Source organism: Ceratosolen solmsi, unplaced genomic scaffold (assembly GCF_000503995.2).
Source record: "Ceratosolen solmsi marchali unplaced genomic scaffold, CerSol_1.0 scaffold4, whole genome shotgun sequence".
NCBI classification, from domain to species: domain Eukaryota; kingdom Metazoa; phylum Arthropoda; class Insecta; order Hymenoptera; family Agaonidae; genus Ceratosolen; species Ceratosolen solmsi.
Genome location: NW_011948449.1, coordinates 340,611 through 368,160, shown reverse-complemented (window position 1 = coordinate 368,160; position 27,550 = coordinate 340,611). Strand labels below are relative to the sequence as shown.

General features: G+C 24.0%; 6 protein-coding genes across 9 annotated transcripts in view; 2 read left to right on the top strand and 4 right to left on the bottom strand.

Annotated features, from left to right (window-relative positions):
- Positions 1–38: 38 nt before the first annotated feature.
- On the top strand, positions 39–4,170 carry LOC105366423 (S-adenosylmethionine mitochondrial carrier protein homolog). 4 transcript variants are annotated; one of them, XM_011504865.1, is made up of 5 exons: positions 39–153; positions 2,131–2,287; positions 2,974–3,083; positions 3,144–3,526; positions 3,985–4,170. In XM_011504865.1, exons 1-5 carry the CDS (start codon positions 91–93, stop codon positions 4,082–4,084), a joined length of 813 nt encoding a protein of 270 aa, XP_011503167.1. In that variant the 5' UTR covers positions 39–90; the 3' UTR covers positions 4,085–4,170. The 4 variants fall into 4 exon arrangements, with proteins under 4 accessions (XP_011503167.1, XP_011503169.1, XP_011503170.1 ...); XM_011504867.1 differs by lacking the exon at positions 39–153 and adding an exon at positions 1,656–1,833 and having other exon boundaries at positions 2,118–2,287; XM_011504868.1 differs by lacking the exon at positions 39–153 and adding an exon at positions 1,778–1,833.
- Positions 4,171–4,295: 125 nt separating this feature from the next.
- Hsdl2 (Hydroxysteroid dehydrogenase like 2) lies at positions 4,296–6,493 on the bottom strand. Its single transcript, XM_011504863.1, has 8 exons — positions 6,464–6,493; positions 6,256–6,389; positions 5,839–6,052; positions 5,567–5,772; positions 5,291–5,488; positions 5,016–5,210; positions 4,650–4,781; positions 4,296–4,578 (listed from the first exon to the last, which is right to left on the bottom strand). The coding sequence occupies exons 1-8, from the start codon at positions 6,475–6,477 to the stop codon at positions 4,466–4,468; spliced, it is 1,206 nt and encodes a 401-aa protein (XP_011503165.1). The 5' UTR covers positions 6,478–6,493; the 3' UTR covers positions 4,296–4,465.
- A 1,454-nt stretch (positions 6,494–7,947) lies between these two features.
- LOC105366419 (poly(ADP-ribose) glycohydrolase ARH3) lies at positions 7,948–9,420 on the bottom strand. Its single transcript, XM_011504862.1, has 6 exons — positions 9,246–9,420; positions 9,012–9,169; positions 8,706–8,924; positions 8,507–8,619; positions 8,206–8,437; positions 7,948–8,130 (listed from the first exon to the last, which is right to left on the bottom strand). The coding sequence occupies exons 1-6, from the start codon at positions 9,412–9,414 to the stop codon at positions 7,948–7,950; spliced, it is 1,074 nt and encodes a 357-aa protein (XP_011503164.1). The 5' UTR covers positions 9,415–9,420.
- A 1,179-nt stretch (positions 9,421–10,599) lies between these two features.
- On the top strand, positions 10,600–11,021 carry LOC105366488 (uncharacterized). The gene is made up of 2 exons (XM_011504945.1): positions 10,600–10,746; positions 10,825–11,021. Exons 1-2 carry the CDS (start codon positions 10,600–10,602, stop codon positions 11,008–11,010), a joined length of 333 nt encoding a protein of 110 aa, XP_011503247.1. The 3' UTR covers positions 11,011–11,021.
- Positions 11,022–11,281: 260 nt separating this feature from the next.
- l(1)G0020 (RNA cytidine acetyltransferase l(1)G0020) lies at positions 11,282–14,912 on the bottom strand. Its single transcript, XM_011504861.1, has 3 exons — positions 13,188–14,912; positions 12,482–13,098; positions 11,282–12,055 (listed from the first exon to the last, which is right to left on the bottom strand). The coding sequence occupies exons 1-3, from the start codon at positions 14,901–14,903 to the stop codon at positions 11,296–11,298; spliced, it is 3,093 nt and encodes a 1,030-aa protein (XP_011503163.1). The 5' UTR covers positions 14,904–14,912; the 3' UTR covers positions 11,282–11,295.
- Positions 14,913–18,023: 3,111 nt separating this feature from the next.
- Positions 18,024–27,550, bottom strand: part of LOC105366487 (chymotrypsin-like elastase family member 2A) — a 28,869-nt gene continuing 19,342 nt past the window's right edge. The window contains exons 4-7 of the mRNA XM_011504944.1: positions 25,458–25,680; positions 24,316–24,461; positions 19,395–19,669; positions 18,024–18,197 (exon numbers count right to left, since the gene is read on the bottom strand). Coding sequence (XP_011503246.1) covers positions 18,024–18,197; positions 19,395–19,669; positions 24,316–24,461; positions 25,458–25,680 — 818 coding nt within the window. The remainder of the gene's footprint in view (positions 18,198–19,394; positions 19,670–24,315; positions 24,462–25,457; positions 25,681–27,550) is intronic.

Sequence of the window (27,550 nt, the reverse complement as noted above, 5' to 3'; positions counted from 1 at the left end):
GCCCCTACCGAGCCGAGCTGCTCCCTATGACCAATTTAACGCTCGCCCACTCGGGTAGTCCTGCTGGCGTTCGAATTTTCGGCCCGTACGATGGACTCACGCGACTCGCCATTAGCAGCCTATCAGCAGCGACCAGCGACCTTGGATTTTCACGTACGCCCGACTCTCGTTTTTTGATCCGCCCCCCCCACCACCGCCACCACATCACTGATGCCTTAAACGACATTTCTATCGTTCCGAAATCCCATCGTCGACTCTTGCCCTGTATGTGCTTTTCTGCCCACGCGAAGCGGTCTCGCGGGCGCGCTACTCGATCTCCCGCCAAAAAATACCATGCCTTCGAGCATCGCGCCATTTACCGTCAAGACATTGCTTGTGGTTTTATTTTTTTGTCCTCCCATTTATTAATTATGCCTTTTTTGACAGTTGCCTTATATTTCGTAGGTGGCTAGCTTTATTGGTGTATTTGTAGCCACCGATCAATGCCTCGAGTACACCAGCCAAGCTTACATTTTACTTGCGCGCGCTTGTGTTCGTCTCATTCGTGTACGTGCATAGTTCTCCGCGTGCGTGTCACTATGTACGCCTGTAGATGTGTGTTTACGTTTTGGGGAGGAAGAGAGAACGAGAGATGAGAGAAGGAAGCTCCGTTTCTCGTATCGATTCTCATGATGCGTCGACGACTCTCCATTTCCATCTCTATATCTATACATATTTCTCTTTCTGTCCCTCTTTCTCTATCGGACCTCACATGCTCAAGACGAGTGACGACTATGTTGAACTGTAAAATTTAGCACGCTGTTGCCAAATCATTTATAATTTTCGGTCCACTCTTCATTATAATAACAATCAATTTACCCATTATCTACAATAAATTTAAATACGCTAAAAAATCATTAGCCGTTCATTATTAATTTGACCCATTAACCTGCGTTTATCTCGGCAAATGATACATGATATGCGATTGATGCGTCTGTAGAAACAATTAAATGACATTGTCTATTATCAACTTTGAATCAATAAAAAGTAAAGTCAAATATTTATTAAGAAGTCAATTTTTTAGTATTACCAATTCTTTTAATGGCAAACGCGTAATATTGTTTAGTAATTGTTCCTTATTTAATGTTATTTCGAGTACTGTACGAGCTACACTCTTATCTCATATTCAAACGCTTCAAATGCAAAAAGACTGCGCGGGTGATTAGGATAATGTTTGGCAACATTGTAAATATCCGAAGCGTCTCTTCTTAATGTGTGATAATTCTTATTTTTTAATTATAGCTTTCGGTTATAATTATTTCATGATAGAAGATTTGAAAAATTAAAATTTTTTTTTTTTAATATATTTCAATAATTTTATTATTTGTTTATTATTATTTTTAAAATATTTAGACCCAAGTATACAATTGATTATTAATTTTATGTTAGGCGCGTCTTCCGGCCATACAATTTCTTTTAACAGTCATCGGTAATTGGCTGACGATCATTTGAAAAATAATAGTAATTCAATTTAAAATATGTATTATAATTTAGTCTACAAAAGTAATAAAAATCAATTATTTAGACATTAAATAATTTTATTTTAATTATCGATTTTATTATTCGGCAGATTAAGGACATTCAAATTGATAATGATGTATCGAAAGCGCGCCGGTAATATCGTATCGATTATTCATACCATGATTAAAACGGTCGCAATTGCAAATTTTCTTCCCGCTCTTGAATACGTCAGAATATTGGGGGTGGTGACTTAAATGGAGAATTATTTCTATTGGTTGTAACTTCATCTATGGGGGAAAAGTCGATGGTTTTAATGGCAGGAGTTCACACTAGGTATAATTACAGTTAGTTGAAATTTATTATTATTAATTTTTTATATTGATTTCTCATATATTTAAATGGTATGGATGTATTCGTAAATAAGAAATTCGCAATAGATCAGAATAGAGTGTTTTTAGCTTCTTTAATTGTGAGTAATATTAATATATTTATTATTTCGAGGTTATCTTAGCGTGTAAATTTCAGCTTACCAACTTATTCATGACAATGATTTTATTTAAAATATATTATAATAATAATTTGTAAAAAAAAATTTAACTTCACTGTGTTATTTAAAGCATTTGTTATCAGTCAGGTGGTTTAGCTGGTACTTTTGTTGACATTTCACTCTTCCCAATTGATACTCTTAAGACGCGCTTACAAAGTGAACATGGATTTATGCGATCAGGCGGCTTTACACAATTATATAAGGGTGTAACACCAGTTATATTAGGATCTGCACCTACTGGTAATAACAACAGTACTATTAATATTCACTAAGCGATGTCTTAAACAAATTTATAAACTTCATTGCAATCAAAACTACAGAGTGATCAAACTCAAAATCTTTAATTAAAATATTATTATAAAAAATGCTTTTAATTTTAATTGTATTTTACATTTAACTTGGCAATAATTTATTACAAATATCAAATTTAGATATTAAAACTACAATATATACAAGTAGTAATATTAAATATTGTATTTATATATTATTTTAATTAAGAAACTATTTAAAATTTTATTATATAAAAATTATATATTAATAGTGTTTTTATAAATTATATTTTCTTTATATGTACAATATTTAAATTTTGAATATTTACAAAATAAGAATTGAAAAGAATTTTATAAATATAATTTAATTGACAACAAATTTAAAATATCTCCATTCAAGCATTGTTCTTATAATTTTATTAAAAATTATCTAAGCTAAGGAGATTTCTTTAAATTTTATAGGTTAATTATAGTTTGTAAAATTGTTTTCAAATTTTTTTAAAAAATAAAAAAAATGAAATAGTGATTTTGTAAATCTATAATTTTGTGCATATAATATATTGGTTCTACAATATCTTTGTTTTATAAAATTATTAAATTAAGGTTTATTTCTTTTTAAAAGAAATTGTTTATTTTAGTTTAGTATTGTTTTTTCAGCTGCTTTATTTTTTGTTACATATGAAAATATTAAAATGTTATTAAATGAAAGGGTTTCATCCACATATTCTCCATTTATACATATGGGCTCTGCTTCAATTGCTGAAAGTGTAGGTATATATATTTTGTTCTAAGATATTAAACTTGATAATTATACTATGAATTTATAGGTGTCTTGTTTTATTCGTGTACCAGTTGAAGTAATCAAACAAAGAAAACAAGCTCTTTTGTCAGATCAAGGAAGATTTAATATTAAGTTACTTTATAGAGGTTATTGGAGTACTATATTAAGAGATATGCCTTTTAGTTTAATTCAATTTCCATTGTGGGAATATTTTAAACAAATTTGGACTAAATACGTTCACAGAAACGTTTATCCTATTGAAGGAGCTATTTGTGGAGCTTTTGCAGGAAGTATTGCTGCAGCAATAACCACACCTCTTGATGTTGTTAAAACAAGAATTATGTTATTCAATAAGAATTCTTATGATTCATCAAAATTATCAATTTTCAATGTATTATTTTTAATATATGAATCGAATGGAATTAAAGGGTAAGTCATTATGTATAAATATTCTTTTATTTGAAATTTTGAATGTATGATTTCAATCATAATTATTTGCTTTAATAAAAAATAAATGATGTTTCAAAAACTGCACTGCTATATATCTTTCAATATAACTAAATGATACAACTGGATACATTAGTATTATTAATCATTTAAAGATATTACAATAATATATCGATTTGCGTGTAATTTTTTAGTTAAAAGATGAATTTATATATATTGAAAACTTATGAGCGAGGTTAAATTAAAAATGTAAATATAAATGAATACAAATAATAGAAATGAAAGTTAAAATTCTACTCTACTGTTATATCTACATATACACTTACAGTTTTTTTATTTTATATTACATTATAACAAATATCTAGACTGAATAAATATATTATTCTTGATGAAAGTAAATTTAAGTTGTATTATTTAAGAAATATATTTTATTTTTACAGTTTATTTGCTGGTATATTACCAAGAACCACATGGATTACAATTGGTGGATTTATTTTCTTTGGAGTTTATGATAAATCAAAATTACTCTTATTGAGCTAATAAATTATAAAGAAATATATTTTTTAATATAAACATAGTATTTATAAAAATTTATAATCTAAATCTTGCGACGTTGATAACAAGGATTATTGTAGTTTATTCAATTCTTCATATTTTGTAAATAAAGAATAAGTATTAATATTAATTTATGAATTTTTAAATTAAATAAAACTATTTAATATATAAAATAGTTTATTATTTTATTAATATAAAACACTTTACATAAAAAATAAATTCTTTAAAATAATTAATGCCTCTTGTTACTAATACCTTTCCCTTTCAGTTTTGCACAAATTTTTTACAATTATAAAATATGCATAATAATTACCTAACTTCATTTTGATATTGATTTATACAAATACAATTTCATTAACTTTGATTTTAGAGTTTTGACTTTAAACTAGTCATAAGTTTTTCTAATTTCATAGCTTTTTGAATATTTCCATTAATTTTTAATTTTCCCATCATAAAAGCAGTTGTTGGTTTTAATTTACCTGAATAAAATTACATTGTAATAATTCAAAATAAACATATATTGTATGAAAATGAAAATAAGATGTATTACCTGAGAACATAGCAAAAAAATTAGCGGAATCCATAGTTAGTGTTGCATCTACGGGTTGATTCGGTGATTCTCCTTTACCAGTAGAGCCTTTGCCATTTTTGAGGTCCAAATACCAAGTACCAGCTTCATCTCCTAAAAATAAAATATTTCTATACAGCTTTTAGTATATTATATATTTAATATCATTTTTATAGAATATAAATTGTGATTTAAATTTAAGCTATTACTTTTAATTAATATATTCAATTATTTAATGATGTATTTAATCATTTTACTTCAGAATATTTCTGTTATTAAACATTATAAATACAAAAATTGAACTTTATAAATTTTATATATAAAAATTGTGATACTTCATATGCCAACCTTTTAAAGTAAATTGAAATATGGCACTTGTTTTGTTAACAAGTTCAGAACTTATATTTTTGTCAATTGCTGAAAATATTTGAGCAATTTTTCCTGTATCTGCTTGTGCTGGCTTGGGTTGTACACTACTAACTATTCTCATATCTGTGCTATTTAAATCAAGAAAAAAGTCTAACATTAAGTTTTCCTTATTAGCTACAAAAATATATAATTTATAAAATATATGAAAAATAAATATAAATTTTTTTATAAATATTCGTAATAAAACTAAGTACCTGGATCACATGCATACTGCGTAAAATCAGTAATACCCTCATTCTTTAATATATCTTCGTCAATAAAAAAATTACCAGTAATTGACTTACTATTTTTACACATTAGAGCATAAGCAGCATCTGCTACAATTTCAGGTTTTCGACTAGTTTTGCTAGACTCTGCACCTACTAACATTTCTATAGCTGCTGTATGAATAGCTGTGGTTAAAAAATAAATATTTATTTATAAATGTATTGAAGAGTTAAATGAACAACAATGAAATATATAAATTTTACCAGTTTTAGGCCATATAGCATTAACAGCAATGCCTTTTTCTTTGAATTCTTCTGCCATGCCAAGTACACACATTGACATACCATATTTTGACATTGTATATGCAACATGATTTTTAAACCAAAATGGTTGCATATTAAGAGGTGGACTTAGATTAATTATATGTGGGTTCTTACTTTTTAAGAGATATGGTAAACAAATTTTGGATCTGTAAATATATAAAATTAGATTATAATTTTATAAATATTATATTATTAAAATATCAGAAACTTACACAAGAAAAGTTCCTCTGGCATTGATGCTATTCATTAAGTCATATCTTTTCATTTCAGTATTTAAAGTTCCCGTTAATGAAATTGCACTAGCATTATTTATTAAAATATCGATTCCTCCAAATTTGTCAATAGAACTTTTAACTGCATTAAGTACCTGATTTTCATCTCTTACATCAACAATACACGGAAGAGCCTTGCCACCAGCTTTTTCAACTATAAACAATACGTATACATTTGAAGTATCAATGAACTGTACTTTACTTAAATAAAGTGCTCCATTAATATTGAGATATTTATAAACATTTTGTTTTATTTATATAAGAGTAATTTTGAGTTATTAAATTATTTTTTATTAATAAACATTGTATTCGTTTGAAAAATAAGATTGGTATCATATATTAAATAATATAAATAACCTTCATCGGCTGCTGTATAAATAGTACCAGGAAGTTTTACAATATTTGCACCATCTTTTGCAGCTTTTAGAGCTATACTTTTTCCAATCCCTCTTGATGCACCAGTAATAAAAATTGTACAACCAGCAAGCTTCCTAACACAAATAAAAATATGAACAATTAAAAAAGAAAAAAGTTTTTAATTATAGAATCTTGTTGAAGATATTACCCTGTATTAATCATTTTTTTAACGAAAATAATCTATTTTATTATATTCATTAACAATTTTAATTAAACTGTCGCAATTATTAGTTAAGTGTAAAAACTTGCAATTCACTGTAACCTGATTATGCGATACTTTAAAGAGATCAAAGTGCGAAGCAGATTATGTACATGCATATAAAATACGTTGAATGAAACTTGTTTATTGTTCTAAAAAATGCACTCACACATTCTACATCTATATATGACATAAATTGCATTCACACATTTATACACTGTGCAACTGCATTATTATATTCATATTTAACTGTATAGTTACTATGTCATTATGACGTCATCTACAACCTTCAGAATTTAATGATAAAAAAATTAATTACTTATCTATTTGCATCGTTTGTAAATATATATTTTTAAAGTACACTCCCTAAATATTCTAAACAAAATTACAAATATGTATTACATTGTTCATTTTTTCAAATTCATTTTTTGATAATTCTAGGCCATATGAATATTTTCTTTTTAGAAATTTGTATTTATTTTATTTCCATTCTTGATAGAATTTATTTAAATTAATGTACTATTTTATTAGACTTTACGCATGCGTGAACATTCTGATAAAAAGCCCGCTGAATTTGATAATTATTATATAATATACTCATAACGAAATTAACAATTCTAACAAATACTCCAAATATTAAAATTATTTAATATAGCTATTATATTATCTAATTTAAAAAAAGCAAAATCAATCATTACTTCAATCTGTAAAGTTGATATTTCAAAGAAATAAACTTAATTTAATATAATTAATCTTTATTCGAACTACACTATTGTATTTAATTGTGCATTATTACATATTTGTAAAACAATATATTTAAATAAAATATATATAAATTATTATAAAATAATGTGTAATAACGAAAGCTTGAATTTTATTAATAAAATAAAATATTTTTGATCCTCAATAGTGAAATACGATTGTTAACAAATATTCAATACACTAAAAATATTTTTCAAAGTATACTACACATTCTTTAAACTTAATACTGCTTCCATAAATTATTTTTTTGAATAATTTTGAATAATAATTTTTTTTAAATATATTATTCGTAAATTGATGAATGTAAATAGAATATTGTTTTTTTGTTTAAAAAGGTGTTGTCTACATTTTCTAAATGGAATGCAAAGTTTAAATTAAAATAAAAATGAATAATACATATTTAATATTACAGTATAATTAAAATTTATAATCGAATAAAATATTTTTTTTTAATTTATAACAGAAATATATTTTATTTATATCTATAAGCACATGCAAACATCATTACATTTAATATACTTATTATGTACACATGCAAATACGATCACGTAACTTATATTTAAGTATATTTATAATATATACATTAAAATATAATATGTAATACACACACACACACACACACACACACACACGCACGCACGCACGCACGCACATATATATATATAGGTATATTAAGAGGAATTCCATTCAACTTCATTTGCTATTTGGAATAAATTATCTGCCATTTGACAAAAGCTCCTAGATGCTTCACAATGATGCAAAATATTAGGAGGAATATTATTATCCCCATAAAAAGCACCAGCTATTGCACCAGTCATGCTTCCAATAGTATCTGTATCTCCACCAAGGCTTATCTAGAAAATTGAAATTAATTTAATTATAAAAATAATATTTTGTAAATTATTTTATTTGTTTATTTATTTATTTACAGCATATTGAATTGCCCTTCTAAAAGGATTTTCTGTTTTAATTCCTTCAATTGGTCTTTGAGCTCTTAAAAAGCAAAATATTGCTGTGGGCACTGATCTTAAACCACTAATATCATTGCCTAGTTGCTCAATAACTTTTTCAGATATTGGTTCTTTATCACCTTCTTCCAAAAGTAAAGTTTTCACTATATTTAATTGATTTTTATATGGCTGCACTTCCTCAAGATCTAACCTATATAATAAACAAAATTAATTTACTCTTTACATGGTTCATACAAACTTGTTTATAATAAGTAGTTACCCTTCTTCGTCAACTTCTATAAAATTCATTTTATGCACAAGTTCATCAACATAGTTTATAACATCAAATTTATCTTCAGGGTGTATATGTAGACTTTGCTGAATGGCAATAGCCTAAAGCAATTCATAATTATTGAACAAAAAACTTTGTATACCTTATTTACAAAATAATGTTTAAATATTAAATTATATTACATTACCTGTAAAATTGCACCATCTATACCTATTTTATGAGTATGTGTAATTAATGATTGTTTTTTTGTCATATCTATTAAATTGTTATAATTATTATAACAAAACAAAGCAATGGGTGTAGTTCTCATAGCAGCTCCATTTCCAAACGATCCTTGGCCGTTAAACTGTTCTTTTGCAGGTAACAAAATATCTGAAAACTTTGATCTTCTAAGTTTTTCAAATACCTAAGAATTTAAATATTTAAATTTCAATAATTAATTGAAATCAATAATTAATAGCCTATAAGCTTTTTGGAATTGAATTATGTATACTTTAATAACACCAGATCCGTATCCACGATAAGGCTCTTGATAATAGTTCTTGACAAATCTTTTTACTAAGTCAACTAAATCAAGGTCTTTTTTTTCAATTAAAGATTCTGCCAATGATTTACTCATAGCAGAATCATCTGTGTATTGTATAACTGGAGCTGAATAAAATTGTAGTAACATTAAAGAATTGTTTGCAATAAAAATAATGAATTTTAGACCTTTAGAATAGAATACCTTTGAAAATTGGTCCTTCAAGCTTATCAAAAGAATTTTGTAGCACAAGTTTTGATCCAGAACTCAAATCTTCATTTTCGTAAGGACTTCCTAAGCAGTCGCCTGTCAAAACACCAAGCATCGAACCACGGAATTTTTTTCCAAATAAAGAGATATCAATTTTAGTCATGTTTTATTATGTCACCAACAAATTTTCAGTATATATCGCGTATTTGAATGCGTATGTGAGGGTACGTGTAGAAGTGTGGAAAAAATGTACATGAGTTAAAGGCTAAAGTAAAATTTACAGAAAAATCATGTCATTAAATGACATTCAAAATATAAAAATAATACAAAAATAAAGATAAAAAAGTATTTTCTGATTTAAAAATGTTGTTAGTTAATTAGTTTTTATTTTATATATCAAACAATCGCTACAAATATATTAGTTGAGTGCGTAGGTTAATTTTATAGTTAGCTACACTGACCACCAGTTAAAATGATTAGTTTAAAATTAATGTTTACGATTAGTTTAAATTTGTAACTATACGTGTGTATTTAAATTAATCACTTCATTTGTTTGTTCATTATTTAAATATTAATATTTTAGTTTAAGGAATTATACGTATTTTAACCATAAATATGTTTCGAACACCGTTGAAAAATAGTAAGAGTGTTAATAAACCATTTAAATCACCTTTTGATTCTCCAATTAATAATAAGGAAAAAGACAAAATTAATAATAAAATTTCAAAACAAAATCATGAAATATTGGTACATTCATCTCTAATAACAAGGTTTATTTTTATTTATTTTAATTACAGTAAATATTTTATATGAAACATGATTTTATTATAATAAGCTATTGTTATGATTATTAGAAAACAATTTTGTAATATCTATTTAATTTATTATTATTATTAAAATTAATAATAAGGAAAAAGACAAAATTAATAATAAAATTTCAAAACAAAATCATGAAATATTGGTACATTCATCTCTAATAACAAGGTTTATTTTTATTTATTTTAATTACAGTAAATATTTTATATGAAACATGATTTTATTATAATAAGCTATTATTATGATTATTAGAAAACAATTTTGTAATATCTATTTAATTTATTATTATAATAGTTTCAATATATATTTGAAATATAAATTATATTATAAAAAATTATACATAATAGAAAATATAATAATTCTATTTTACTTAAAAATTTGTATTATTTTTTACTATTTTAGATTGCTGTTGTATAAATGATATATTTGTTGAAATAGTGTTAATAATCTTAGATACTTTATTAATATATACATTTTTTTTTTTAGGAATTTAAAAAAAAAACGAATATTAGACGAAGATGAAAAAGAAAAAATGGAATTAAAGACAACAGATGATGAAAATGAAAAAGCAATTTGTCAAAATTTAACAAAAACAGACTTACTTGCTATAAAAAGAAAAATTTTTGAAATTCGCCAAGCTTTAGATAGGTTAAAATCTAAAGCAAGTTGTGCAAAAAAGGTTTTTTATGACAAATTTAATACATTTTTTAAATAAAATAGTAATTTAAAAATATTTAAATAAATTTTTATATTACAGCATAATCCCAATGATTTAAAAATATCCATAAATAAATGGAAGATTGTTTGCCAAAATGCACTTCAAATAATTTATTCAGAACTTAAAGAAAGTGGACAGAATCCTAAAATTACAGATATTCTAAATATGTTAGGGATATCAAAAATTGTAGTTAATTATTCAATTGTAGATGACACATTTATTTAAATTCAAGTTTAACTTAAAAAATATAAATGCTTTTAATTTCATATAAAGTTCATCTTTATGGCTTTCAATTTAATTATTACAATCAATTATTTAATTAATCACTTATTATAAATAGTTTATGAATATACAATTATAAATAATATTCAATTTGTATAAAATAAACATTAAAACATTATCAATTTAAAGATGTAAATACATTTATTTACAAGAATTACAAAACTAATATATTGTATTTAATACATAAACATTGAAATATAAATGTTATCATTTCTATATCTGCAATAGTTATTGTAGACTATATTTTCGTTTTTTTCCTTTTTTTTTATGTACTGAAGATTTTTCTTGAAAACTAAGATTTTCTTCATTGGAAACTATTTGTTTTTTAAAACTTTTCACCGAAACTAAATTTTTACTATTTTTGCTTGATTTCAAAGCATCAGACCATTCTGACTCACTACCTTTTATTGCATATTGTTGAAGACAACTATGCTTCAATTTAGCCAATTCTTTTTCTTGTTTTTTCTTTAATTCTTTATCAGCAATATCAAGTTCTTTATATAAGTTTGCTTGATTTTCTAAATTTATTTCTATGTTTTCAGATACATCTTTAATTTTTTTGAAAGAATTTCCAACATTATTTTTTATAATTTCATTAAAATATTTCGTTGATTTTGATATTATACGATTAAACAATCCAAGTACTTGAGAAGAAACCAAAGTATTAGCGTCATTCGTTGATGATTTATTCAATTCTTCGACTATTTGGTCAACATTTTTATGCTGAAGACCTAAACTTAATATAATAGCAGATTGAACTGGAGAAAAATGTAGTTTTCCCATTAAATTAAAATAATATAGTCGAGCTAAAGGTGGCACTAAATCCATTATTAAATGATAATCAGCCATATTGTTACTATATTTTTCTAATCTTCCTATATCATAAGATGTAAAATATACATCTAAAATATTTTTATCAATGTTCTCGGCTGGTAATTTTATATTATTATTTGTTAAAATAGCAAGTGCTAAAGATGGATTGTAGTTCCTAAAATTAAAATGTAAAAAACATAATTATAAATTCACAAGTAGATAATTCTATATAATATGATTTAATATTTTGAAATTGAAGATTTAATTTTTTAATAGTTCTGTGATATACTATATAAAAGAAAAATGATATTAATAATATAAAAATTCTTTAATTGGTGTTAGATAACCTTTTATAATTATTTATGCAGTATCTTCTACTATATTAAAAGATACTAATTTAATATATCTATAATAAAAAAAATATTAGCACCTATATATATATTATTTTTTTCACTATATTGCATAATATATATTATAAAATCTGTAGTACATAAAAGAAACCTTTAATTTAAATATTAATATTTATAAAATATGAATTTTATAAATATAAATATAAATTAGTTTTTGTTTGCAATAAATTATATTGTAATATTTATAATACCTGAAAGATGAGGAAAGTAATGTAATAAATCGTCTCCGAAAATCTTTCCAATAAGCCACCAACCAATCATCAGAAGTATCATGTAAACTAGACAACATAATACATGAATTTTCCCCCGTGATTTCATTAGGAGTTTGTCTTAAGTATACAGGAATGAATTTTGCCCGTTTCCAAAATTTTAGTAATGATTCGGTAACACCAAAGGAGACACCAATATAGTCCAAATTTTCAGGGCGACGTTCTGATAATTTAAGTAAAAGTGGTGGTAAAGAGGTTTTAGGTATAATTGTTTCCTCTAATAAATTCACTTTAGAATCTTGCACTTGCGAAGCTTGACTAATATTTAAAAATTGCAGTTCTGTATCATCTGCTTCTAAATTTGGAATACAAAATTGATAGTATTGTCTAAGCAAATCAATAGCTCGGCTTCCATATCCCATTCGTTGGTAATCAGGATGTGTTGCGATACGAACAATTCGAACACCACTTAACGATGGAAAATCTTCATCTTGAAATTGTTGAGCAACTGTCCATGGTATCAGATCACCAGCTGCTCTACGACCTCTTCCTAAACCATCGCTAATTGTGGATTTATTAATTTGACCTTCTAAACATACCTACAATTATACATAATAGAAGTATATAATTAAAATATGTGATATTATTTTACTAATATTAAAAAATTTTTAAAAAATTTTTAAAATACCTGTAAAACAACCAAAATTTCTGGTAATGATTTTTGATCAGGATGTATAGGTCCTAATAAGCAAAATAAATGGTGAGCAGGTGCATCTGACATCATTTGTAAATCATTTGGACTATTTTTATAATGAGAAGACACACATAGACTCATTAGTCGTTGTAAAAAAAGTTCTGAAGCTTTATGATAAGAAAATAATGTATCTCTATTTATGTAATAAAGTTGACAATCATCAGGTGTAGGACAACCTGACAATACAGAATCAATATCAAGTGTTGTATCTAAACACAACAGATCACAAAGCCACTTTTCAATATTATCTCCACTTTTATATCGAATTGGTTCTTCTAATGTTAATTCTTGCAATTCTCTTTCTCTAGTAGCTTTTAATATTGAATTCTTGTCTTGTTTATTAGCAGAATTTCGTGGTATTGTTTGCGTTCTTAGTTGTTGTAAAAGTTTTAGTGTTAATGAACGTCCTGTTCCTTCATATCCATTAATCGTTGATGCCATGAAAATTAAATAAGGTCCTAGCATAGCCTTTACATAAGGTAATGGTATAGCAGCAGCTTCATCAATAACCAATAATTCAGCTAAACTTATTTTTTCTTTAGCATCTGCAGGGTGAATATATTGAATTGTTTGCCTATGATCTCTAAATATATTTACACGAATAGTTGCTTGATTAAATTCTGGATTAGTAGATTGAAAAAATTCATAGTCTGTATGCTCTTGATAATTCAAAGCTTCAAATCCTTTTGAAATAAATTCAAATAATGTTTTTAAATTTTCAGGACTGGGACTTGTAATATATATATTGGAATATCCAAATGCAATAGCTCCAGCAATTGCTAATCCAAGTGTTGCAGATTTACCACGTCCTCTTGCAGCTGTTAAAGATATAGTGGATCTTAATGTTTTTTCAGAAATTGCTTCAATAAATTTAAGTAAAGCTTGTGCTTGATCACTAGTTTTACAACAATTTACAATAGCTCCAACTGGTTGAGTATCTTGTAAACTTGTTTTCAACACTTCTAATGTTGTATCAACTGCATTTACTGCTTTATTAACTTGAATATTTAAGTTGTGTGAAGAAATTGGAAGTACTTGTAATTGATCATCAACAACTAAGCAACGTTGACAAGAAGCTAGTGATAATAAAAATCTTTCATTAAATCTACAAACAACATCTTGATGAGCTTCTGTTCGAAATCTTTGATGAACATCCATATTCATTGTATACATTTGCTTTAAAGAATTCATACTTTGTAAAAGAAATATTATAATTCCACCACCTTTAACAGTTTCTAAAGTTCTGGCTAATAAATTTGGAGTTAATGCTTCAAAATCCTGTAGTATACATATGTCGTATGTATTACCTAAAATTTTGTGGGTTTCATTGTAATAGCAATATCGAATCTTTGTTGAAAGTATAAAAAGATCGAATGGATCATCTTCATTGAAGTTTAATCTGCCAGATTTAGCTTTTTTTTGTAAAGATTTCATACGTTTTTTCCTATGACTACTGAATCCAAGATCTTTTTTATAACACCAAAGGACTGTCGGTTGTGCTTTTACTGTAGACTTTAATAAAATATGATGCAACAATACTATTTGATCTTTTGCTTTTTCTCCAATAACAATAAACATTGTTCTGTGTCCACAATTGACACCATCTTCAATTAAAAGTCTAATGCGATTATCAATTTTTTTTCGTACCATTTTTATGTTAAATTTACTGCAAATATCTATTTAATATATTATTTTTTAATATTCGAATGGGAGGTTACATTTAAAGAAAAGGAGAGAAAAAGATGTTATAAATAATCGGTATACAAATAATCCCTTTTATTATGAGATATTCTTATTGTTGAATGAAACTATTAATTTAACTGTTTATTGAAAAACTAAAAATAAAATTATATCATGCCGTTTTTTTACCATCAACCTCGTGGATATTCAACAATATAGGAATGAACACTGGCTAGCATTGAATGAAGTATACCTAATAGATAGGTTTCATATATGTCACAGAAATTTCATTTGATTGGTTCTTGCTTTTGCAGGGATAAGATATCCAAATATTTGAATATATTATATTAATAAATTGAAGAGTTTATAATTTTTCTTAACCATTTAACTATGACAGTCTATTATTAATTTAGATTAATATTATACTATTTAATATTATATTACTTTATTATAATAAATAAAATAAAAACATTAAAATATTAATATAAATAACGAAATATAATAAATAACACTTGTTCATATAAATTTTACATAATTATTATTATTTTCGAATAAATCTTATAACATAGGAATATTAGTCAGAGATCTAGAGAATTTTCAATTAATCAATTAAATTACAATAACGATACAAAGTTACAATATTTATTATATAAAAAAGTGATTTGATTTAAGCAGATTTTTATTAGGTAAATGAAATATATAATAAAAGTTATTTATATAAAAGCAGACAAAACATGTACTTACATAAAAAAAGTAATTTTATTGGATCACAACGATGGCTGGAACATGGTCGATACAAGGACAAATGGCGACTAAAATTTAACAAAAATATCTAGATGTACTGTATTTTTAAATATTTAATTAAAAAATTTGTATAATTTTTATGCTTTAGTAAAATTTGTATAACATATTTTAATGATTCATTAAACTGATGTCATTTCGATGATTTATTAAAATGATAAAATTATAATTTATTTCTTCTTTGTATTCAGTAAAGTATTTAATTATTTTACACAAATTATTAAAACTATAAGAGAAATATATTTTAGAAAAATAATATCTCTGAATTCTTGAATCGTTAATATTAAATTTGTAGCTCTTATCGTAGTGACATTTGAATTTATTTTATAATAAATTGATGAAATTTTATACATTCAAATTTTATGATAATGATGAAAAATGTGAATTTTTATAACTTTTTAAAAATATTATGTTATCTCTTTGAAATCTGAATTTTTTTTAAATAATTCATTTGATTGATTATTATTGTTTTTATGAATTACTTACATAACTATATAATTATTATTGAATCATTGCGTATTATAATATAAATAAACATTTGTTATATTTGAATATTGTCATTAACCATCATTGCCAAACAATAATAGTAAATTATTATGTTTATAAATGTATTTATACATTATTGAATTGTACTTTATAGTATACAATGTCTTAATTTAATACAATATTAAATTATAAATATATATTATATACTGGAAACAAAACCAATAAAGTATCCATCGGTGCTATTAGTCATAAATCTACGCGGGTGTCTTTGAATCATTGTCAAGATACCTGAATTTACCTGATCAAATAATAGGAGCGATAACTGAATTATATTTCCATCAAAGGTATGAGTATTTTATAATTAAAAACAACAAGCAAGATTGTCATCGCAAGAATCTTTGTATTAATTTCTCAATTGTTCTTTTTTTTATTTCTTATTTTTCATTCTAATTTTTTTATTCCAATGTTTAAAATAATAAACGAAGTTTTTTAAAATTTTTTCTAATATAAACGAGGATGGCTTAATAATTATTAAATAATAATAATTATAGATAATTGCATTAAGTATATCATTTATTTTTATATTTAAAAATAATTATAATATCTTTGTTTTTCAAAAGTGATACATAATATATATGATAATGTATAATTTTCAATATTTTTCATAAATCTAAAATGATGTATTTGAACTGTATTTAAATTTATTAATTTTCTAATTTTATGTATATAAAAATAGGTATATAGAAAAAGAAAAAAAATTAAGTTAAGTAACTTTTTATTTGTGAAAATTGTAATTTCCAATATTTATGTTATAAAAAGCATTGATTTGAGCATTTAAAAAATGAAAAATTTTTTGAAAATATTTATTAATAATAAAAGAATTCCAATGGAAGTGATAGATCTTAATGACTGAGATCAAGATGGACTTGATATCTCTTTGATCAAAAAATATTTTTCCACGAATGCCGGTCTGTTTGCTTTAGCTGTTAAATTTATTCAAAAACTTCATTATTTTGAGATCTTCCTAAAACTATAACGAATTCAAAAGAAAGTTACAAAGCAAGCAATGCAAATACTGCTCTCATCTTTACTTTGATGAATTTTTTTGGTAATTTTTAAGATTAACTCATCTCAGCTCTGTTACTTATAAAGTACAACTACTTATTATTTTAAACAAATTTCTGCCATATACCTCTGATCTATATATATATATAGATTAATGTTTACAACATATAGCGTCAATATATGAGTACATATATTGAAACAGATCGATAGCTTTTAGAAGAATTCTTTTATAATTTTTTTTTATATTCGATATAAATTAATTACTTATTATATTAATATATCTTATAAGTAATATGTATTTGCAATACTGATGTTCTATAATGATATATATAATTTATTGTATTCGATAAATAACAAACATTTAAACTTACATTCGTATAAAATTATAGAGATTCATAATTTGTATTTGTATTATATTATAAATATTTTATTAAAGCTATTCAATACAAAATATATTGCATAGTATTTACCTTTAAATTTAAATTAATGAAATATAGATTAATGATAAATTAAGAAAAAAATAAGTTAACAATATCAATGGAACTAGATAGAATAAGAAAAACGTTTTACCTATATGAATATTTCTGAGTAGTTTATGGAATATTTAATTAGGAAACACTTTCAATAATACTAATTATTAAATATTAATCTATTATAACTAATAAAATTAAATCCAACCAATATATACATTATATTTACAATAATTATTGCGAATAAACGACTAGCAATTAAAATTATTTATCTATGTATGTCGTTTGCTATGGTATCTTTGATCCACGATGCATAATATTGTATCTTGGTATAGACATCGGGATATCCTGGTCGAGCGCAACCCGAACCGAAAGATGTAACTCCGACTAGTTGCCAAACACCATCTGATCTGCGGCACTGAAGTGGTCCACCTGAATCACCCTAAAAAAATAACATTTACAAAAAGACAGTCCAATAGTGATATTTTAAATTCAATTACACTATTTCTATTTTTGTCACTCTATTATATTTCCCTACCTACCTGTCCCTCATCCCTAATCATCTGTCTGTCTATTTGACTGTCTATCTATATATTTGGTTATTTGTTTGTCTCTCCCTATTTATTTATATATATATATATATATATATATATATATATTTATAAACATAAAATATAATTATATTTAAAAGTAATAAATACTAAATTTATTTGATTTAATTAAGTTTATTTTATTCATAATTTCATAAAATATTAAAATTGATGTTTATGAGAACAATTAAAGTTTATATGACAAAGCATAGTACGTATAAAAAGTAATAAATTAATAAAATAATAAAGTAATAAAATAATAAAAAGTAAGTAATTATAAATTTATTAATTACAATTATATAATAATGTTTAGACAAATAAAAATATATTATAAAGTTTCTACAATTATTTTTGTTTAAAAAAATGTTTATTCAATGCTGATTATCGAAAGTATTCAACTTGTTAAAAGGACACCGACTATTTAAAATGTGATATAGCCAGAAAAAATAAAATATGTATCCAAAGATATGAAACGGATACGACATCCATGGATATTTTCGTGATTTGATTACCTTTTCAAATCGGTCTAATTCACAAAGCTAATTGAAAATTATTCCGTAAAATTTATAATTGTAAATGAAAAATTTTTTTATATATTTTATTTTGAATCAATGCATGCAATAAGAAATTGTCTGTATTATTAATAGAATGGCATAGAAGTTCAATCTTTTATATTACTATTTGACATCAAATTTTAATGATACTTTTTATGCTTGTTTCCAGAATTGTATGTATTTATTACTTACTATCGTTAATTCTCAATTAATTGCAGATATAAAAGACGTTATTTATAAATACAGGAAGTAACTTTTCATAATATTAAGAAATGAATGGAAAATTTTTTATCTGGCTTTAATAGACATTACAAAAATTTTTAAATTTTCATTTATGCATTATAATTATGAAAAAATCTTTAAAATCGTGGCATGAAAAAAATTGTTTGTAATTATAAATCACTTTATGTATCTATGTATGTATTTTCTTTTGTCCTGGAAAAAGCTTAATGAAATAAACAAAGGCCTTCCAGTGAACATTTCAAATTAACTTACAACGCAACTGCCGGAAGAACCGTCCGTGTTGCCCGCACACAAGTGACCCTCGCGTATCGGCACGGACTTTCCGTAAGCTTTGAGGCACTGGGCAAGCTCTAGAAGTGGTACGTTGGCTTCGAGCAATGCCGTTGAAAGGGCAGGCGAAGGCCCCGAGCGGCCCCATCCTGATGTCACGCACTGCAAGCCCGCACGCGGTTGCTCCTCTTCACCAGGCAGACAGATCGTACGTACCAACTTCGAAAGAGGTGCTGGCCTTGCCAGTTTCATTAGTGCTGCAACATTACATCTGTTATCTAGATTCTTCTCTGAACGCTCAAAGCAAACTCTAGTGCTATTAATGATCATTTCCGGAGATGTTTCTTTTTTTAAATTATCAACGATCGTAGTTGTACTTATAACAATCATGATACAAGGCTATATTTATCCCATAATTTCACAATTCCACGAATCTATAATGTTTACATTTACCTTGATGATTTAGCCCGATATAATCAAAGGCAGAGTTCGGAATCGACTATGGTCAATGGTTTATTCAACCCATAAGAATAAAACATTTATTTAAAATAATGTAATGTAGTAGCTTTGATACAATACATGCTGAGAATAATTATTTTAAATCGTATCATTCAAATTCAATGATTTTTTCTCTTTTTTAAATACATATTTACATGTAAGGATTTACAATATGAATGTTTACAATAAGCAAATTTAAGAATAATTTGTATAAAATTGTCGTTATGTAAATTGTTTGTAGCAAAATTACGAAATTATGTATATAAATATTCATACATTCTACAAATACATAAATTTTTAATTAATTCACTTATTTATATCTAACGGAATCTGCGAATTACAGAAGATTAATATAGAATTGAATTGTCAGTAATAATTAAATACATGATAAATCATTTAACAGCCATTCAATTATTTATGCTTATTCATTCTCATAGAAAAATAAAATTTTATTCTATAGTAAAGAATTCTATCAATAAGTTCCTAAATTACAACTAAATAATTGTAAATAGAAAATTTAAAAATAGTTAAAAATTGTTATGAACTTGCATAATTAATACGAGTAAAGTTCTATAAATAATAACCTGGAAATTATCGGTTTTCCAATAAATTAATGTTATTTTATAAATTTTAGATAAACGTAAAATATATTTAATACTTGAAAAAATTAAAAGGAAAAATAACTACAAAAGAGAATCTATACAACAAAAGCGCTAAAAATATTATGCAGTTGTAAAAATAAATAAATTTTAGAAAAAAAGCATATAATAAATTTATTAAAATTCTCTATAAATTGTTAACAGAAAACTATTGTATATAACCATAACAATAATATTAATTTAATTATTTTAAAATAAAAATTGAAATTTCGATCTCATATCATAAAAATCATAAAATAAGGATTTAAAACATTTTTTTTAATTAGTTGTATATAGAAATATGTAAGATTTAATTATGCGTAGGGTATTTATTCATCCTTGTTTCACATTGACATAATTATTTGAAACATGTAATGGTTCTAGGGTAGTTCTCTACATTAACTTTAATAATTTTACGTAGCCATTGCGTGCTTATATCACACAGATATGTCTGTATGGAAAAAAAAAATATATATATATATATATATACATGAATAAATTAGGTACGATTTTTTTATGATATTTAAAAATTAATAATTATTTGTTATCTTTGCTAAAATTGGTATTATACGATATATAAATAGTTGCACATTACTAACTTAATTTTTTTGTATTTGTTTAATATTTATATTATATTAGTCATAGACACATTAAATACAAACAAAATTAGAAAATTTTTCTAAATTTACTTTTAAATTTATTCTAAAATTACTATGAAAAAAACATTTTTTAATTAAATTCTATGATAATGAAAAACTTATTATAAACATGTATTTTAAAAGACAATTACAATGATATATTATTAAGACTGATACGGGAATTGAATTTAAAATAAAGTTAGAATTTCGTTTTAAAGTAATAAATTAAACAATATAAATTAACAATGACCATAATAAACGTTCTAATCGTGAAAACGGGATATTTTTTAAATATGTGAATTATAAATTTAATAAAAATAAGAATATATGAAATAATATTTATAAAGTGAAGTAATGAATAAGACTAATTTGTAATGAAAGTATTTGTAATGAAAGAAGAACAAATCACTTATAAATAATAACGATAGTAATTTCGCTAATATACAAACTATGAAAAATAATTAAATGACTTTTTACATGCTATTTTATAATCAAAATATTAATGTAATTAAATAATATATTATCTTTAAAATATAATAAAATTTTAAAACAATAATCTAATAACAAATTTGTTGTTAAACTATTTAATTATAATTAATCAATGAATAATATTTTTAAATTTTAACCAATCTAAAACAAATAAAAGTTTAATAAAAATAAAATATTTAATACATTATTTATAAACAAAAACTTATAATCTATAATATTATTATCAGAAAAATTATCTAATATTATCGTCTCGTATGAAATAGTATTACTAAACAAAATCTTTCAAATAACATTCTTAGAATAAGCTTACTTTTTGTACGTAAATTTCATTTCCATTACAAATATAATAGTATTTGAATATATTTACTAATTTTTTATTTGTACTATTAATAAAATATATCAGATACAATGATTTATTTTATATATTTGATACAAAATAATTTTCAAATGATCTTCTTTGTCAATTTATTATATTAATAAATAGAAAGCAAATATATATTTTACTTGTGTTTTATTTACATTATTATTGTACATATTTATTGTACAAAAAGTTATTTGTATTAATTTCATTTTAAATTAATGGAGTATTTATACTTACTTATATATTTTTATGTTTTATTATATTAGATGAAATACTATTAACATAATATATAAATTAAAAATTACTATTATTGATATATATTCTATATTGTCTATATTCTATATTGATTCTATATTGTCGATGAAAACGAATGAATATTTTATAATTTCATTTTTTGCAATCAAAAACTAAAAAATTTTGTTTGAAACATTCAATTACAAATAAAAAAATTTATATTTTTGTAGTTTCATAATTTTGTAAACCTAAATAACATCTTAAATTAATGTTCTTAATTAACGATCTCAGAAAATAACTATCATTTTAATTATTTTAATAAATGTAAAAGTATTAATTAGATCATTTTTTTATATTTTTTGTTTATATACATCTTTTCTGTATTTTTATGCATTTCAAAAAGTCAATTTCTATCTCAAAAATTAAGTCGATATAAACAAGTATATCGATAAAACAACTGGGTATGTAATTCATAATATGCTTATAATATGAGATGATAAATTAACATAATTTTAAAAATAGTTTTCTATATTTGACAAGGATCTATTAAATTTAATGTATAAACTTTTTCAATATATTTAATAATTATTGTTATGAATAAAACTTCTGAAATTCTGCACAATACATTAAAGCTATATTTTTCTACTAATTTAAATCGATTAGTTTTCTTGTACAATGAAGACAGAATCTTTAATAACGAATGGTTATGAGCGAATATAATTTTGCACTGTTAAACAAAAATCTAGATAGAATGTGATTTGAAAAAAATCATAACGAGTTGAAGATATAATCGTATGATAAAATAATCAAATCAATTCAAATTTGAATAATTTATTATTTCAGTTATTCATTGTAACATTAATTTTTAATTTAACCTTTGTAATATTTTATTAGAATAAAATTTTATTGTGATATATTATAAAAATCTTATTAAATCGTATATAAATCTTATAATCTAATAAATAAAATTAATAATTACGTAACTGATGCATACACGATAATAGAATTCTTATATATTACAAGTAATTATATAATACAGATTACAAAAAAGATGGCTATAAAATTTTAAATTATAAAATATCAATAAATATACAAATAAATAAAATGATTTATTATGTATTATTTTTTATTTCACTTTCATTTTCTTAATGTATAGTATTTAAATTATGATTTCTGTATGGAAAATAATTTTCATTTTGTTTGTTTTTTAAAAATATATGTGTTAAAGTTAATTTTACGAAATTGTAAAAACATTGTTTTTGGTTTGCAAAGAATTCAGTGATACATCCGACACAATGTGGATTTTAAATGCGAGTGTAAATGCACATGCTCGAGTACTTGCAAATGGATACATTTTTCTATAAAACCTTATTACCAACGAAATATATTAGCATACTAATTGTACTACTTAATTTTTATTCACTTTTACTGGTGACAGAAAAATTGCTTAGAGTTAAAAAGAATTCTCATAATGGCGCAATAGTTTTTTATATTGTACAAACTGTATAATAGTTTTACTTATATTATATTTATATACGATGTATATTTATTTATTGTTTCATATAATAGTAAAAATAAGATTATATTAACAATTTATCAGTAGCATTTTATTTCATTAATACTTTATTGATACAAATATTTTTAACTTTATTTTAGTGGACATTAATTTTGAAAAAAATTTTGAAATAATGAAATTATGGCCTATTACACAAATTATAGAAATGTACATTCTTCGATTTTTTAACCTTTTATTGTTCTAAAATAAATATTTACTGTAATTACAAGAAATTTGCGATTATTAAAGCAATACAATTTGGCACTTGGTGTTTTTACAAGATACGTACTCTCTGTGAAGATTAAAGATAAACCTTAGTTATTCAGAGGTAACTCAATTATAATGTGACTTTTAAGAGTTTATGTATTTATTTGCCTTTTAACAATTAAGAAAACACATTATTATATCATACAAAAATTATAACATTGAATATTTATTACTCTAATTAATAAGTCATAGATGTAATGATTTTAGAAAAAAGTTATCTTACCAATATCGTGCACGTAGTTCTCAAAACGTTCGTGAAGGATAACTCGTTCAACCGGCAGACGGGCAGAGCCTCGACCGCCTGTATCCAGCTCCCATTCACCTACGACAGCCGTCCACAAAGCTCCGATTGGCAAGTTAAATAGATCACTAAATGAAAATTAAAAACGGTATTCATATATACAGAAATCCTAAACATTTATTCACTCTTACTTTAAATGTATAGTATTTTCAGTTATGGTAAATTTATTACAAATTAAAAATGTAATAAAATCTGCGCTTTTATTTAGAATTATTAACGAAGAAGTAACTGAATAATAAAACAATATTTAGTTGCATAATTATTTGTAATGTAATATACTGTTATTTGTTATGTAATATTATTTGTAATGTAATGGCACATTCACAATCTATCAATTATAATGCTCATAGATCAATTAATTATTCTTTATATCAATTTACCGATAAATCAATCGAGAAAGATTGCTGTTTATACTGTCTTTTACAAAAATAGCTACCAGAATAACTGTAAGTGATTATAGTTGTCTTCATAAATTATTGATCTAGTATATACATAATAAAGAAATTAAAAATGAATAACAATATTGTGCTATAATATAAACAACCGTAAATAATATTTTTTGTGAATACATGGATATTAAATTTTTTTCATAATTTTCTCATATTAATTTAATCTCAGAGATTATGTCTATTTACTATATTTTAGGTATTCAGAAAAGGAATAATCAGCATTAATTATATCGATATCGTATACATCTAAAGTTATGTATAACATTTACAAATTATATACGATAACGACTTATTAAATTATTTTTAAAAATATTATTTAAAAAATAAACAAATATTTAAAATAGAAATATTAAATAGTAAAAGAGTTTGATGCAGTAGTAATAAGACGAAATAAGTAACTTATTTCTACTGATTTCTAAGTGAACGCATATATAAAAAATTTCAATTCATATATATATATATTGTATTGACAGATGAGTACCTCGTAAAACCTTGTAAAAAGCTAATGTATTTTTCAAAAATGAACTTATTGTGAGATGAGCAGTGCATATAGAGTACCAATAGAGTACATTATAACTAAAAGCGTAGCTATGAACGGATAAGTGTTGAAATTACTTGTGTATGCAGTGTGCGGCAGTCAGGACCCAACTCTCATCAATGAGCACACCTCCACACCAATGGCCGATAAATCCGAGCTTCGGGTGGAGCAGCTGAAGCGAAACCTGCCAGGGCCAGGAGCCCCGTCTACTTGGCTTACCATTAAAGATGCGCCCGGTTGTCATACCATGATATTGCTGTTGACGCGGCTGCCGCTGCCAGACTGCTGGACATCCACATTCTGCCGTTCAACAGCGCATATTTTCACCTCACAGCCGTGAAGCTACCGTCACTACCACACCTGTACTTTCCCTCTCACTTATCATTCTTTTATCGAGCAAAATTTTCAGGTTTTCACTAGTTGAGGTTATGTACAGGGTGGAGAAGGAGCTTTTATTCTCGAGCTACTTTAATTACTTTAGAGTAAATATTCAATTTTTAATTTGACCCTGAGCTAGAGTAGAATCGTACTCTTGTTAGGAAGTATTGAATTATGACGCTTTACGTATAGCGTATAGCAATTTAGAGAAAGGAGAAAAAACTTTCATACTTCATATTACTAAAAGACTTTTTTTAATTTTATTCTTAGTTCTGTTTTTTATTAAAATGACCCAGAATTAAAACTTAAGTGATTTTATTTTAGAGATTTTCTTAAGATGTGAAACGAAGCCAATTTCTACTTCAAAAAGAGTGATTTTCTGATCTTGTAATTTCAAATATCACTCTAAAAAGTTAATATTCTCATTTAAACAACTCTACATATTTTTCTGGGGTAAAATTTATCTTATTAGACCTGCTTGAGGTTAGTAACTTAAATATGAAATTATATATAAATCTTTATAACGAATAAAAAGATATTCTTAATTTACATTTTAGTTAAAATTCAATTTGCTAGTATTGATATTATATATATTTTATGATTTAAACACGAAAATATTAATTTTATTTCTATTTCTATTCAAAATACAATATCAATAGTCATCATTAAATTTTTTATTAATTTTTTTATAATATATTCGAATCAATAATCTATTAAGATGAAGATTCAAAATAATTGATTATTAATTATTACAGGGAATATCGATACACAGAATGGAGAGTTGGAGGTTGACAAGATTGGGAAGTGGGTGAGTAAAAATGAATAGAAAATTGTGTCACTATTTTACTTAGTCATCTGATTAGTTCTAAAGTAAAAGGTATATAATATAATATTTTTATACATTTGCTTGTATTCTATTATTTATATTTAATGTTATTTCTTGTAACTGAATATTTTCATTTTATATTGTTTTATTAAATGTTATTTAATAATACTGCTCTTTTTATTTATAATAAATTCATCTAAAAAATTGATTAATTATCTACGTTTCTTTATATATCTATATATATATATATATATATATATATATATTTATATACATTAGTATGCTTACAGTATATGAAATAAATATTATTTTCTAATCAAAATTTTATAAATGTCACAATTCTGTTCATATATTTCAAAGAATATATCGTAATATTAAAAGTATTTCACTCTATTTTCATACATCATATTTATAAATATGAAAATACTTTAATATCATTAAAATATTAAACATTTCAAATACTTTTTAAAATAAAATTTATAAATTTATATTTAATCAACAAATTTAAAAATTAGAATTATATTTAGGACTATTGTGCTTAAAAAATTATAATTAAAACTCCAACTTTAACAATATATTAGCAAATTTAATAATACATTTAATAATTTTATACATTTATTTCAACTGTTCAATATATCCGAGGATTTGGAGTAATAATATCTTTACTAATATAATATCGTATAAAAATATTTTATTATTTGGTATTATATTAATAAATCAAGTAATACTGAATTTGTATTAAAATAAATTAGATAATGATGTTGTATACATACAATAAAATTATTGCAACCTTATATAAATTGAAGTTTTTAATAAAATTAAAGTCTAATATAAATTTGTATAACATTAATATTTAATTAGGTTGTGTTTCACAATCATATAAAATTATATTATGATAACAAAATAATTTTAATTGTTTTGATATGAATCAGTTAAAATATATTAAAACAAATTAAAAAAAATTAT

Coding starts and splice junctions, on each gene's coding strand:
- LOC105366423 (XM_011504865.1), top strand. CDS start 91: ATGGACTCACGCGACTCGCCATTAGCAGCCTATCAGCAGCGACCAGCG. Junction 2,288..2,973: donor ATTAGGATCTGCACCTACTG/GTAATAACAACA, acceptor TTGTTTTTTCAG/CTGCTTTATTTTTTGTTACA. Junction 3,084..3,143: donor CTGCTTCAATTGCTGAAAGT/GTAGGTATATAT, acceptor ATGAATTTATAG/GTGTCTTGTTTTATTCGTGT.
- LOC105366419 (XM_011504862.1), bottom strand. CDS start 9,414: ATGACTAAAATTGATATCTCTTTATTTGGAAAAAAATTCCGTGGTTCG. Junction 8,620..8,705: donor TAGATGGTGCAATTTTACAG/GTAATGTAATAT, acceptor GAATTGCTTTAG/GCTATTGCCATTCAGCAAAG. Junction 8,131..8,205: donor GAAGGGCAATTCAATATGCT/GTAAATAAATAA, acceptor TCAATTTTCTAG/ATAAGCCTTGGTGGAGATAC.
- Hsdl2 (XM_011504863.1), bottom strand. Junction 5,489..5,566: donor TGCTATATGGCCTAAAACTG/GTAAAATTTATA, acceptor TTTTAACCACAG/CTATTCATACAGCAGCTATA. Junction 5,211..5,290: donor GCAGTATGCATGTGATCCAG/GTACTTAGTTTT, acceptor ATATTTTTGTAG/CTAATAAGGAAAACTTAATG.
- LOC105366488 (XM_011504945.1), top strand. CDS start 10,600: ATGGAATTAAAGACAACAGATGATGAAAATGAAAAAGCAATTTGTCAA. Junction 10,747..10,824: donor AAGCAAGTTGTGCAAAAAAG/GTTTTTTATGAC, acceptor TTTATATTACAG/CATAATCCCAATGATTTAAA.